Genomic DNA, 13,028 nt, shown 5'->3' with positions numbered 1-13,028 from the left:
TCTAGTGTAGGACAGTACAGTATGTGAAACAAATAAATCCTTTGTCCCACCTGTTTCAAAACAGGCCTGATGACTAGCAGTATGTCTAAATGAGATTTCCCTCTGTTCAGCGAAATAGCGTTAATGCAATGGTTTCCCGATTCAAGCTTCTAGAGGTCTTTGCCTCTAATAGTCCTGTTAGGAAGAGATTATATTTGACAGGTATGTTAGCCTTTTATCCATCTTGAATGTTTATTTGCCTTGGACAAGAGTCAGTCCTGATTGATGTATTGTTCTGTTTTAATAAAAATCATGTCTTTATCAGTAAACCAAAATGTCAGATCTTGAAACACAATTTTTTTTTTGCAATCTAGTGCATTAAGGAAGGCACTTTACATTAAGATCAACACTACACCAGAACACAAAGAATTACTGCTTTGAGGTTTAGCACTTTGTTGCGTTTAAATAAATGAAAACTTGAGCTGATTTCATTGGATTTTTACACTGTAGTACTGTTGCCCAGCTGTATTCCATCCTGTTAAAGATGTAATTTTTTGTGCCAAGTTTCAGTGGTCACAATGGCATATGGCATTGCTATACTATATATATTGAGTGGCCACTTTTATTAGGTACATCTACCTAACTGTAACTTAATAGGAAGTTGGTCCCCCAGTTAAGGGCAGGTGTACCTAATGAACTGGCCACTCAGTGTATTTAATGTATTATATACTGTATTATTACATACTAAATTATTTATCCATCTTTTAACACTTCCATCACATATGCAAGAAACTACTGCAATGAAAAAGACATGGCAAAAGTAATAACCAGACCTGGTTTCTTTTAGTAATGTAGATTTACAGGACATAGATGCACAATATTTACTAGAGGTCCATAGTGTCTGGGTTTTTGTTCCACTTAAATTCTTTAGTGACATGACTTTAAATGTCTTCAGCTTCTGATAATTCAAGACACTTAGAAATCTCAAGGACTGTATCCTTTGAATACCCCAGGGTTCTTATGATATAGGTTTTGCGCATTAGCAGAAAAAAAGAAATAAGAGCCATTTTAAAAGCACTAGGTTTATTTGAAGACTTCACAAAAAGAAAGCTGTAGCTCAGTCCGTGGTATGGTTTGTGTGCCTGTCTGAAGAGACTCCTCTCACTCCCTGGGCTTGATCTGCTCGATGGGCAGCTGCAGCTGAATGGAGTTTCTCAGCCGTCTCAGGTCCTCTTCAACCTGCAGCCGAAAAACACCACACAATAAACCTCCGAGCCCACTCCCAATGGACACAGCAACCAGCAGAGGACTGCTATACTGCACAGGCACTTTCATACAGAGCTTCTTGTATAAATGTTTGTGGTCTAGCTAACTTTAAAGCACTAACCAGTTATCACTAAGCAACCTGTAGTCTATTTAACTCGTTTGAAATGTTTGCTTCATTTTATAAAAAAAGTACATATATCATTAAACTACAACTTGCTTTATTAAAATTAAAATAATCATACTTGGATTACAAGTTATATTATATACAGCATATGTTAATATAGTTATGTATTAAAACTATTGCTTTTCTAATATTACAAGACATGATTATTATTAACTTAAGCACATAGATATAATTAGCACAACAATACATTACTTTCTGTATTTTGCCAGCATTGCAGCTGAAGTTCATATTAATCATAACTGGATAGAACAGCACAGAATGAACCAGGACAACTGCCTCTTTGCATTAATTTGTGAAACATCACATGTGAATAAACCTAATTATACATTTCCTATCTTGGAAAAGCCATAACTGAAATTACCGTTCTTGCTGCTTGTACTCATTAATATATTATTAACAGAAACTTGTTAATGAGCTGAGTTATCCCTAGAGTCTGAGTAATTCATGGAATTGAATAACAATCTTAATTATTGCAGGAGATTGATATTCAACCAATTCAGTCAATTTTATATATATATATTATTCAAAATGACTGGTCTACTGTTTAAAACAAACCTCAAAAACGTTACTGATTTAATAGGGGAGAGGATATATTAATTCCTACTGTGTTTCAAAGAAAAAGACAGGTTGGAAACCTACACAGACATTGCCCACATTGGAAGTAATGGCATCTGCCAGTCTGCACTCCAGATAGAAGTCCTTACTGGTTATTGGGTCACTGGCTACTTAGAAGCAATGTTATGCATTTTATTAAAATGTACAGTATATGCTCTGCCTTTACCCTCCTCAGCTTCAGCAAGCATTTTAATTCATTTGGATGACGCAATAAAAATCATAAAAGATGCAAGTCTGTAGCCAAGTGGAATTCTAGCAAAAACCCTAAAGGGTAAATAGAAGCTCACTCAGAATAATTACAGTACATGATACTTCATGTTTTCCAAAACACACACCCCTACATTTTTCTATTGCATTTTGTGTAACTATTGTGATTGCTGATCTTTATAAATATTATTAGGTCTGTGTTTTCAGTACATTATTTCTTCTAATTTTGAGCAGTTTGCATATCAGCATGGGATTCACTAAACGGCATGTTAATCACTGGATAGTCAGGCAAGTATCACAAACTCTCTCTATATAACACTATTATAGTTGATAAAATAAAGAGCTGGTACAAGCCACAAGACAATGGGATTGGTGAGTTCAGTGAACTCCATTCAGCAGAATTATGCATATAGTTTCTCATTTTTCTAGGACAGCTCATTTATTAAAATAAGATTTAGTATGATTATACTTTTCATGTCAATCTGAGTTTGAATATCCGTCCACATGTGATTTAAAAAGTACAGTTCTTTTCCAATAGAGTTCATTATGGCATCCCAAAAGATATTCTTTTCAGATTTTCAGACCCTAATACAACATTTGAGGGACAGTACAAGTGCAGGAGTGAGAAGAGGAGGACAGTACTGTTGCAGAGTGCTTTTTATCTTTGATGAAATGATACAGTACCAAAGCCAATTCTTCTTTTAATTTGTTATACTTCTGCACATCAAATCGTTGCCTCTTGGATACTTTGTAGAGATCATGGAGAAACTGCCTGTCTTTCATGTCAGGGTACACATAGTCCTGTTGACAACAGAAAACAGAAAATCCTTATTGTCTCTGTAAAATAATTCAGTCAAATGCAGTGGTTAACCTGTAGCTACTGTATATCCAGGTTGAATATTCTTCTCTTGATATGAAATTCTAAAGCCAACACCTAAAGCTGTTTGGTTACGAATAATATCATTTTAATGCTTTGGAGAAAATCTATTTCTGGGATGTTTTTTTACCAGGATTTTTACAACCTTAGGGTGTAACATTGTTCTTCAGTTTTGCAAGCAGCATATGTGTGAATCATTTTTAAAAACACATTTAAGTCTTCCTGTAGCTGGGGTTTATACATCTCAAATTTAAGAATATTTTAAAGTTACAAATATTTCCATTAGCACAGCTGACATCTGACTGTGTCCAAAGAATGTGTGTTGTTATTGCGTTTGACTGACGCAATAACAGTATCTGAGCAGTACGTGTAGTCTCGGTGCATGTTTTTAGCTGTAAAGAGCACCTACAGTATTGTCTAAATAACTGGGCTGATCTGACCAGAGTCTACAATATATTGTCAAAATCATATCAGCCTGCCTAGATACAGTATACAGTATGGTTTCCCACAAACAGCTAGGGTACTTATGAATGTACTTCGGGTATTGCACCACCAGAACTGTTGAATACTGGAAAGAATAACCATAGTTGTATGGGCTATTTTCCTATGAGGTTACAGCACATGGCACATTAGAGTTTACATTGCTGGAGAGAAAGGAGTTCCCTTACCTGCTTTGTCAGGATGAAGTAGGCCAGGGCACCCATGCTAGTGGCATACGTGATGAAGTAAGTGACAGGCTCCATGATGTCCCAAGAGTACACCCACCATGTGAGCCAGGCCAGAGCGCCCCCCTGGGCTGACAGCAGGGCTATTCCAACCCACATCAGTGTGCTTGACCTGAACTCTGCTTTTCTCACTACCTGGGACTTCACCTGCATTGAAGAAATGGACATCCCCATGGGTAACTGGAGCTACTCTCGGCACCTCAACATAAAGTTTCAGGCCCGTGCCTTTGTCTTTGTTTTCATTCAAACATGCTTTCTTTGTCGAGTACTTCATTATTTGAAAGGTTTTGTGTAAGCCATCTTGGCTTACAGTTTCGAACCTGGTGCTGCACACAGGGAAGAAAGAGGAAGTGTGGGCAGGCTCCTCTGACCCACCCTACCTTTGAGCCCCTTGTTTTCTAACACCTCATAGGCACCAGAAACCTGTACTAGAGGTTCAGCTCTGACTAAAGAAGAAAGACATCTCCCACCAACCAGAGAGCATGTCTTAAAGCACCTGGGAGTGTCTGTCACCAGAGTCAAGAGAGCCCTGGCTGAGCAATTCAACCCTATCTTCGGCCACGGTCTATCACATGGGTAATGCTAGTCATCCTAATCAGGCGGTGCGGTGGCTCTGTGGCTAAGAATCTGTGGCTGGAAGGTTGCCGGTTTGAATCCCATGGCCGGCAGAGGAATCCTACTCTGTTGGGCCCCTGTGTAAGGCCCTTAACCCCAACGGCTGACCCTGCGCTCTGACCCCAAGCTTCTCTCCCTGTCTGTGTGTCTCATGAAGAGCAAGTTGGGGCATGCGAAAAGACAAATTCCTAATACAAGAAAATTGTATATGGCCAATAAAAGTGATCTTATCTTATCTATCTTATCAATGCCGGTCACATACAGTACTAGTGACATGACCAAGGTTGGAATACACAATTATAGAGCTCAAGCTATAGCTGAACAAGTAGCTTTACCGGCTGAGCCACACAGTAGACTTTAATTCATTTTTTGTATGGGTAAAAACATTAAAAGAAGCTATGTTTCTGTTGTATGCTGCACAATTAATAAACACATGTATGAGGCCTTGCAGCCATCTCTAAGAATTATACAGTATCGCCACAGCCTTTCATCATCATAATTCTTCAAATTTCACAAGGTACACATAATATTCAGTACATATACAGTACATAAAACAGGTACAGAGGTCCGATACTGGTTTAAAGATTTTATATCAGCCTTGTTTATATTAGAAATATAAATATGCTAGTGTCAATGAGTTATCTGCACAATACTTTTTTGAAGATAATGTTTTTTTTTCATAATACATTTGTGATGGTGAAGCTGTCCATAGGGTTAATATCTCTTATGATTTCAATAGCCTTCTCTGCTTTATTCTAAAAAGACTTAATTCTTTTAGTTTGTCACAGTAGGATTTTCCACTGAGCCTAGAAGTAAATGTGCCTGGACAGATTCCAGAGCAACAATATCTTATTTGTAGTAAGGTAATCAATACCACACACAGCATGTTAAATAAGGTTTTAATAATGCATTTGACAATCTTACCACCACATCACTTGAAATACTTTTTAGGCTTTCGACTACCTTTGTATAGTTTAACTTTCTCTTTGACTTTTTATTGCTTCCTCTCATTACAATGTATTTATTCATATTTAGATCCATCAAAATAAACCTAAGTCTTCTTCATGGGCAGCCTTTCTCAAAAATGTTCCTAAAATATTAATATACCATATCATCATACAGTATGCTCATTTGTTTGTACTACTACTGTTGCCTGTTTAAAGATGATCATCTATCTACAGATGCAGCCATTCAAAGTGCGCGTTACAGACACGTACCGCAGGTGACGTCGCTCAGTATGACGCAAGATGACGCGGGGCACCGCAGTACGTGATTGGTTGACCGACAGGGGCACTCGTGGTCCGTTGGTCTGTCGTGGAAAGACAGTAAACGTCTTTGCTGTGCCCGTTGTAGGTATTGAATTTTACCACTGAAGGGAAATCTTAGTAGCTGAGCATAAAAAGAATAGGAGCATACTGCAACGCGTGTGAAGGCCATAAACGATATTAATTTTGGAACATAAACATACAGTGTATAGCTGGTCTTGGTACTTTAAAGAAAAAAATACACACCAGTATTCCATTTCTCCCTAAACATTTTAAGCTTCGAAGTCTTTAACTAACGCGATACCGGAGTCAACAAGCATACTTTTAGAATTTGATTAAAAGGGAATATAATATGGAATCGCGTATCTAAAGAATTTAATAACGGTATTCGTGTGCTGCGACAGGGCTGTGTAGGGCTGTTTCGCCTGCCTGTTCATGTGAGCTGTCTTGTAGACGTGACTACCAGCTGACAGGTTGTGTTTTCGAATCCAGCTGGTGCTGCACTTTTCTTTTAACAAACATTTCTTCGAAAAAATAGAATAGCGATATTATGGACAATCAATTGACTTTTATATTTCAAAATATCGCAACATGATCGATATTTGCGATATTTTGAACATATCTTCCCTTCTGACAGCGGTGCCTGCTTCTATTGTGTGTGTGTGTGCAACAGAGTAAATTTTTAATAGCGTTTTAAGCGAATAGGTAATTAGATTGCTCGTAAACCTAATCGCTTTTTCTACATAAACACAGCATGATTACTCTCTGAAAATGCTTTTCCTTTATTTTTAAAGTAGGCTCAGATTTCAACTATAGATCGTATTATTATAAACTTTCTTGGAAAAATGTATTTTATGTAAACCATGTTTGCTATTAATTCATTTAGGGCTAAAATACGTTCATTGTCTTCCAATCGAGTCGAGTTGACATTGGAAGCCTGCCACACCCGGACTGTTAAACCAACGCATTAGCACGTCAAAGCCCATTGAGGGTATTGAGCCAGTATTGGCTTTAGTATTCCCCCCCTCTCCCCTCAATTCAATTCAATTCAAGGTGTTTTATTTGCATGACAGATGGGTACAAGCAGTGTTGGGTATGTATATTGTAACGCTTACGGCAGACAGGCACTGTGTAACAGCCGGCGCACCAGAGCAGCGCACCGAGGGAGCGTCTGCATTTATAACTTGGTTTTTAAAATTAGTCAAGCAATATGAAGCATCTTCTTTTACTTTTGAGTCCCTTAAATACATTGAACACAGCTTTCTCACCACTTAAGATTGCTCTTGATACCATCCTTACACAAAGCAGAAGGGAGATTTTAGTGCCTGAGCATAAAAAGAATAGGAGCATACTGCAACGCGTGTGAAGTCCATAAACGATATTAATTTTGGAACTTAAACATTCAGTATATGGCTGGTCTCGGTACTTTAACGAAAACATACACACCAGTATTCCATTTCTCCCTAAACATTTTAAGCATCGAAGTCTTTAACTAACGCGATACCGGAGTCAACAAGCATACTTTTAGAATTTGATTAAAAGGGAATATAATATGGAATCGCGTATCTCAAGAAATTAATATGCAATAACTGAGTCAAGGGACTCAGAGGATCCAAGGCTAGACTGAGTATAATAGGCTTCGGGCTTCTATTGTGACATCTACTGTAAATTACAGAAATGTTAAAAGTAAACAAAATAAAGTAACTAAAATGTGGTCTGAAGTCACCCCTTTAGACACCCCTTTTACTTCACTGGTGTCAGATATGAAAGGCAATAGTCTCCCGTTCTGTCTGCTGTGTGTTGCAGCAGAGGGACTCCCTGCAGCCGAAAGGGGCAGAGTAACTTGCATGCCCTCTAGTACAGTTTACACATGCACGACTTTAAAAGCTAGCAAGACAGGTTTCGATTCACATTAGCTGGCGAGCCTTGTTAAAAAAACGAATGATAATGTAACATGCCACTGTTCATGAACAAAGTTATACTGAGATTTCCTAAGATACGCGATTAAAAAATAAATAAATAAAAATTTGAATCTCCTGCGGAACACATTCCATAAGAATCATTGGTTTTACAGTATATATCGCCTTTAAAGGTGGCTTCTCAAAACGCTTTACGGGATAAAAACAACCAGAACAGCAGCAACAACAATATTGTATTTCGTTGCACTTTGAAAACCAAGTAATAACTTAACTATACAGTACGTGCAAACGTTTCGTATGTTGCTGTCGTGAATGCCTGCGTACCCATAAGTATCTTATTTGCCTTGAGTCTGTCTACAGTATCTCTGTCCCACTACCCCCATCTCTCCCTCAATTCAATTCAAGGTGTTTTATTTGCATGACAGATGGGTACAATTCTTGTTGGGAATGTATACTTTGATATTTACACCCGGTGCGGCACCGAGGGAGCGTCTGCATTTATAACTTGGTTTTTAAAATTAGTCAAGCAATATGAAGCATCTTCTTTTACTTTTGAGTCCCTTAAATACATTGAACACAGCTTTCTCACCATCCTTACACAAAGCAGAAACTGTCCGATGACTCACAGTACAAGTGGAAAGATTACAGATTTTAATCGTCTTTAATTTTGTCTTTAATTTTGTCTTTAATTTTGCCTGTGGAGTGTATCTTATTAAGCTCTAAATTGCATTTTGAGCGCGGTTTTTTACTTTTTTTTTAAATGCATTTTGGGCGCGGACAGCACATACAAGGGTTAATGAACTGCGCCAAGAAATTTAAAATAGTATTCTTTAGGTGTGAGGGTAGGAGTGGACCGCAGCAGGCATAATCAGCAAACCAGGAAAACAAAGAACAGGACAGGTGAGATGTGTATCCAGAAAGCGAGTGATCAGAAAAAGGAAATGGAAAACGCAGAAAAAGAAAACGCTTTACAGGATAAAAACAATAACAACAGTAGTGGCTGGGCAAACGATTTTTTTTATCGAAATACAAATTGAGATACTGTACTGTATATTGATGTGCATGAACAAAGGTATACTGCAATTTTCCTTAGATACGCGATTAATGCTTCGTAGGAGGAGGCGGTCTTTTCCTCTTGTCTAACAGTCTGTCCACAAACAAAACATTCCTGTTAGACAAAAGGAATTGAAAAAAAACAATTTTGTCAATGAAAACCGGTGTGTGTGTCTCTCCCTGCTGGATGTTCCTCTCACAAACTGCTGAATGAATAAAATAATTTTATTGAAAATGCGTTTGCGATTGTCTGGTATTTAATTTGGTCCCTTTTAACTGTTTTTCGATCTACTGTATTGCTTTGAGATGCCACTTTTAAAGGCGATATGTAAAATAAAGTTTTTTTTATTATTGTTATAGAGAAACATGATCAGATTTTCCCTGGTTCAGAAAAAAGATCTAAAGTGCTACACATAACTTTCTTAATTCGATGTATTTAAAGCAGTGAACTACTGTAGGTGTCACATAACATTCAGAAATACAATCACGTATTTGACAAATAAAAACGATTATAATCTAATCCTTCCACGTTTGATCCCAAAATCCCAAGAAATATAAATCTTGACGGGTAGAAAGCTATGCTGAAAGTTTATTAAGATGCTTAGAAGACAAAGATACTGTATCAATTTATGTTGCATTAGCCTGATTATGATTAAAAAACACATATAATTAAACACGCGTTTGCGATTTAAATCAGAACACGATTTATTTCAATATCGATTCCATATTATATTAGCAGAAAAGCTTAAAATACCACTTTTTCACACGCTATTTCACATGCTAGTTAAATACTTCGATGCTTAAAATCGTTAGGGAGAAATGGAATACCGGTGTGTATTTTTCCTTGTGATATTTTAAGCTCTAGTTGAATGATAGGTGTCGCATTTTAAATCATTTTCGTAGTTAGAAATTATGAAACGCCCTGTTAAAAGCAAGGAAGTTTTTATGCCCGTTGAAGTAAAACAAAATGCCTGACAAAGTATGGCTTGGACAGATTCCAAGTGCTTGTACAAATGTGCTAAAGAAATTATACTTTGAGTATACAGCTTGTCTAAAGTCATCCATTATTAATACTATTAGTAATATCTTCAGTAAAGGCTTTGATGCATAAATATTTCTGATAAAGGTAGGTTGTGTACTTTTGTCCAACTGAGCAATCTTGCTTTCATAAAATATACCAACATTTTAATGACTGATGATTAACATGCTGTAATACACAGTTCAAAATTAAAGGCTCAAATGCTGTACATGAGAGGTTAAGCTCCCCCTGGCGGTTTTACAAGGCGACGCCGGATAGTTAACCACGTGACACCACGTTAACTGCGTCATACCGCGTGATACTGTGACACGCCCACCGGGGTATGCCGCGAAATACCTCACGCATTTTGAATGGCTGCATCTGTATATTCCTTTTTTCCCCCCAATGATGTTCAAATGTTATCATATTTTCATATGATTTGATGCAATATATGGTGTGTATACTGTATAAGAAGAGTACATTCACTAGGTGTCAATCCTTACTATGTACTGTGTGTTATGGTAAAATATTTGTTAACAGTACATTTAACTGTAGCTTATAATAAATACAGGAGCAAGGTCAGATGGAAAATCAGAAATGTCTGCCACTGCACAAACAGATGCGTTAATAAGGGTATAATTAAAATTGTACAGTTTTTTTAAGCAAAGAGGATTATTTTTGTTTACTGTCTCCGTTTCCTCTGCTTGTGAGTGAGATGTATGAATGTGGGTGTGTTTTTGTTTTAATATTCACAAAAATATCTATGCATCATATGTCATTCATCAGTGGAAGGGGAGTGAACACGTTTGCAAAGCACTGTGTATAAAACATATTAAAATACATTATGCATTTCATACTTTACCGCTAGTAACACACGCATGCTGTCTAATTTTAACTGAGCATTTCGCTTGGTAAAAAATAAAAGACAAAGGCTGTATAGACACTTCAAAAAATAACATACTGTACTATTAATTAAAGTCTACTTTTACCGCCCTGTACCTTGTCTATTCTGTTCACACTGCCTTTCCCCACAGCAGAAATTTGTTTTTTTATTTTTTGCTAAAACATGTCAGTCAGAAGCAGTCAGTGTACCTTCTCCAGAGGAGTGAGCTCTTCTTTCAGTCCATTCAGTTTTTCCAGCAGCTCCTTCTCCTTCAGCAGGTGGTGTTCTGAGAGTTGAAGGGCAATGTGAAGCCTGTGGACAAGGGTCTTCATATCCTCTAGCTGTGTCAAGTGCTCACTGGATACCTTTCCTGCACAGAAAAATACACTGTCCCATGTTAGCAGGACACTTGCAAAGCTATTCAGCTGCACAACAGGCTTTCCAATTTCTGTATGTGATTTATATAATAATATTAATATTATTATTATTATTATTATTAATAAATCCTTTCACTTATATAGTGCTTTTCTGGACACTCCATTCAAAGCTCTTAGTTATGGGGATTCCCCTCCACCACCACCAATGTGCAGCACCCACCTGGATGATGCAACGGCAGCCATAGTGGACTAGAACACTCACCACACATCAGCTATTAGTGAGGAGGAGAACAGAGTGATGAAGCCAGTTCATAAATGGGGATTATTAGGAGGCTGTGACTGCTAAAGGCCAATGGGAAAGTTGGTAAGGACAGCATAACACCCCTTTTCTTGTCAAAAAACATCCAGGGATTTTTAATGACCACAGAGAGTCAGGACCTCAGTTTTATGTCTCATCTGAAGGATGGTGCCTTTTTACAGAATAGTGTCCCTGTCATTATACTGGGGCATTAGGACCCACACAGACTGCAGAATGAGCGCCCCCTACAGGCCCCACTAACACCTCTTCCACCAGCAATTTTAGCTTTCCCAGGAGGTTTCCCATGCAGGTATTGGCCAGGCCTGAACATCTGCTGCTCTTCAGTGGGTTGCCAGTTGTGAGTTGCAGGGTGATATAGCCAGCAGCTATATATCTACATACTGTATATATGTAATATATGCTATATATACATATGTAAATATATGTATGTATGAAATAAAGCTATATATAAATATGGTTATATATGTAAATATAGGAAGAATACAAAGGTTTTATACTGAGTATCGAGAGTAAAATCACTATTGTATGTATGTTTCAGAAGAATGTTACACATATTTTGGATAGTAATTAAAAGTTTTGTTATCATTTTGACATAATTATCATTCATTGCTGACCAGAATACATTGTCTATATATAATCAGGAAAGAAAAAGAACCCTTGGACTACACTGATGGACACTGGAGAGTGTAATACAATCTACCAATTAAGCACAACAGCCAGAGTCTAAATGTCGGCTAAATGTGACCAAGGAGTCCGAACTGGAGTGTCTGATCACTGCAGTGATCCACTTGTAGAGATTTACTGACAGCAAAATGCTACACTGATCAAATTCTGGGACCTCACGTGCTGTCCTTCCTGTGGGATCATTCTGACAAGACTACATTCCAGCAGGACACCACACGTTTTCACACTGCTCACGCAACAGTGAGATTCTGGAGATGACGAACTTGAATCCTTTTAAACACCTGTGAGATGAGCAGGGATGGTATATGACATCTAGGACTCAAGAGAGCAGTGAACAGACACATGTTTGTCCACACTATTTAAGAGGAAAGGTACAGAGTCTCAGGAGACAGCATTTGCAACTGGCAGCAAAGCATGTATTAAAGATTTACAATACACAGCTTGTATTGCTGGTGCTTGCCCCTAGATAGATGGAGTCAATTGACTGTAATTCTCATTTCCTTCACACTGCTTTGTGTGACCAAATGTAATTGTAGTAGCAGGTTGTTGATGGTGTAGTTTCAGATCTACAGTATACACACAGCACTAGTATATTACTTTCACAGTAGGCCCCCTGTTGATCAATGCTGGTGATTGCAATTCATCATAATTAATATACTGCATATGCTTATAAAACAACATTTGCTTTATTATACCTTTGTGTCGGTTATTAGCAATAAATTGCTTAGTATATTATCAATTAAAAAAATGGAATGGAGATTAATAAGCACTTTTAGCACAACAGCAATATGCTTTATTTGACTGTATACCACTGTTCTGTAATAAAACGTTGTATTTGTAAGCTTTTGGTCTTTATTACATTGTACGTCTACCAATTCGGTGTTTTGGCAGGAAGATTTGTGGAGGGTGCAGCTCGGTGGGGGGTCATGGGGGAAATTTACATGCTAGGAAAATGTTATGTTTTCAGAATAAAGAAGCACCAAAATATGTTGTGGGTTAGTGACACGAGTTTTTCAAATGAAGAGGCACGTATAATGTGTAA

The 13,028-nt window shown here is 37.6% G+C and overlaps 1 protein-coding gene across 1 annotated transcript in view; it reads right to left on the bottom strand.

Annotated features, from left to right (window-relative positions):
* Positions 1 to 1,045: 1,045 nt before the first annotated feature.
* Positions 1,046 to 13,028, bottom strand: part of LOC148840690 (calcium uniporter regulatory subunit MCUb, mitochondrial-like) — a 63,782-nt gene continuing 51,799 nt past the window's right edge. The window contains exons 5-8 of the mRNA XM_088915141.1: positions 10,816 to 10,976; positions 3,797 to 4,000; positions 2,936 to 3,052; positions 1,046 to 1,218 (exon numbers count right to left, since the gene is read on the bottom strand). Coding sequence (XP_088771267.1) covers positions 1,141 to 1,218; positions 2,936 to 3,052; positions 3,797 to 4,000; positions 10,816 to 10,976 — 560 coding nt within the window. The 3' untranslated portion in view covers positions 1,046 to 1,140. The remainder of the gene's footprint in view (positions 1,219 to 2,935; positions 3,053 to 3,796; positions 4,001 to 10,815; positions 10,977 to 13,028) is intronic.

Source organism: Atractosteus spatula, chromosome 1 (genome assembly GCF_055471065.1).
Source record: "Atractosteus spatula isolate fAtrSpa1 chromosome 1, fAtrSpa1.hap1, whole genome shotgun sequence".
In the NCBI taxonomy this organism is placed as follows: domain Eukaryota; kingdom Metazoa; phylum Chordata; class Actinopteri; order Semionotiformes; family Lepisosteidae; genus Atractosteus; species Atractosteus spatula.
The sequence above is the reverse complement of the archived record's forward strand: the minus strand, read 5'-3'. Positions and strand labels throughout refer to the sequence as shown.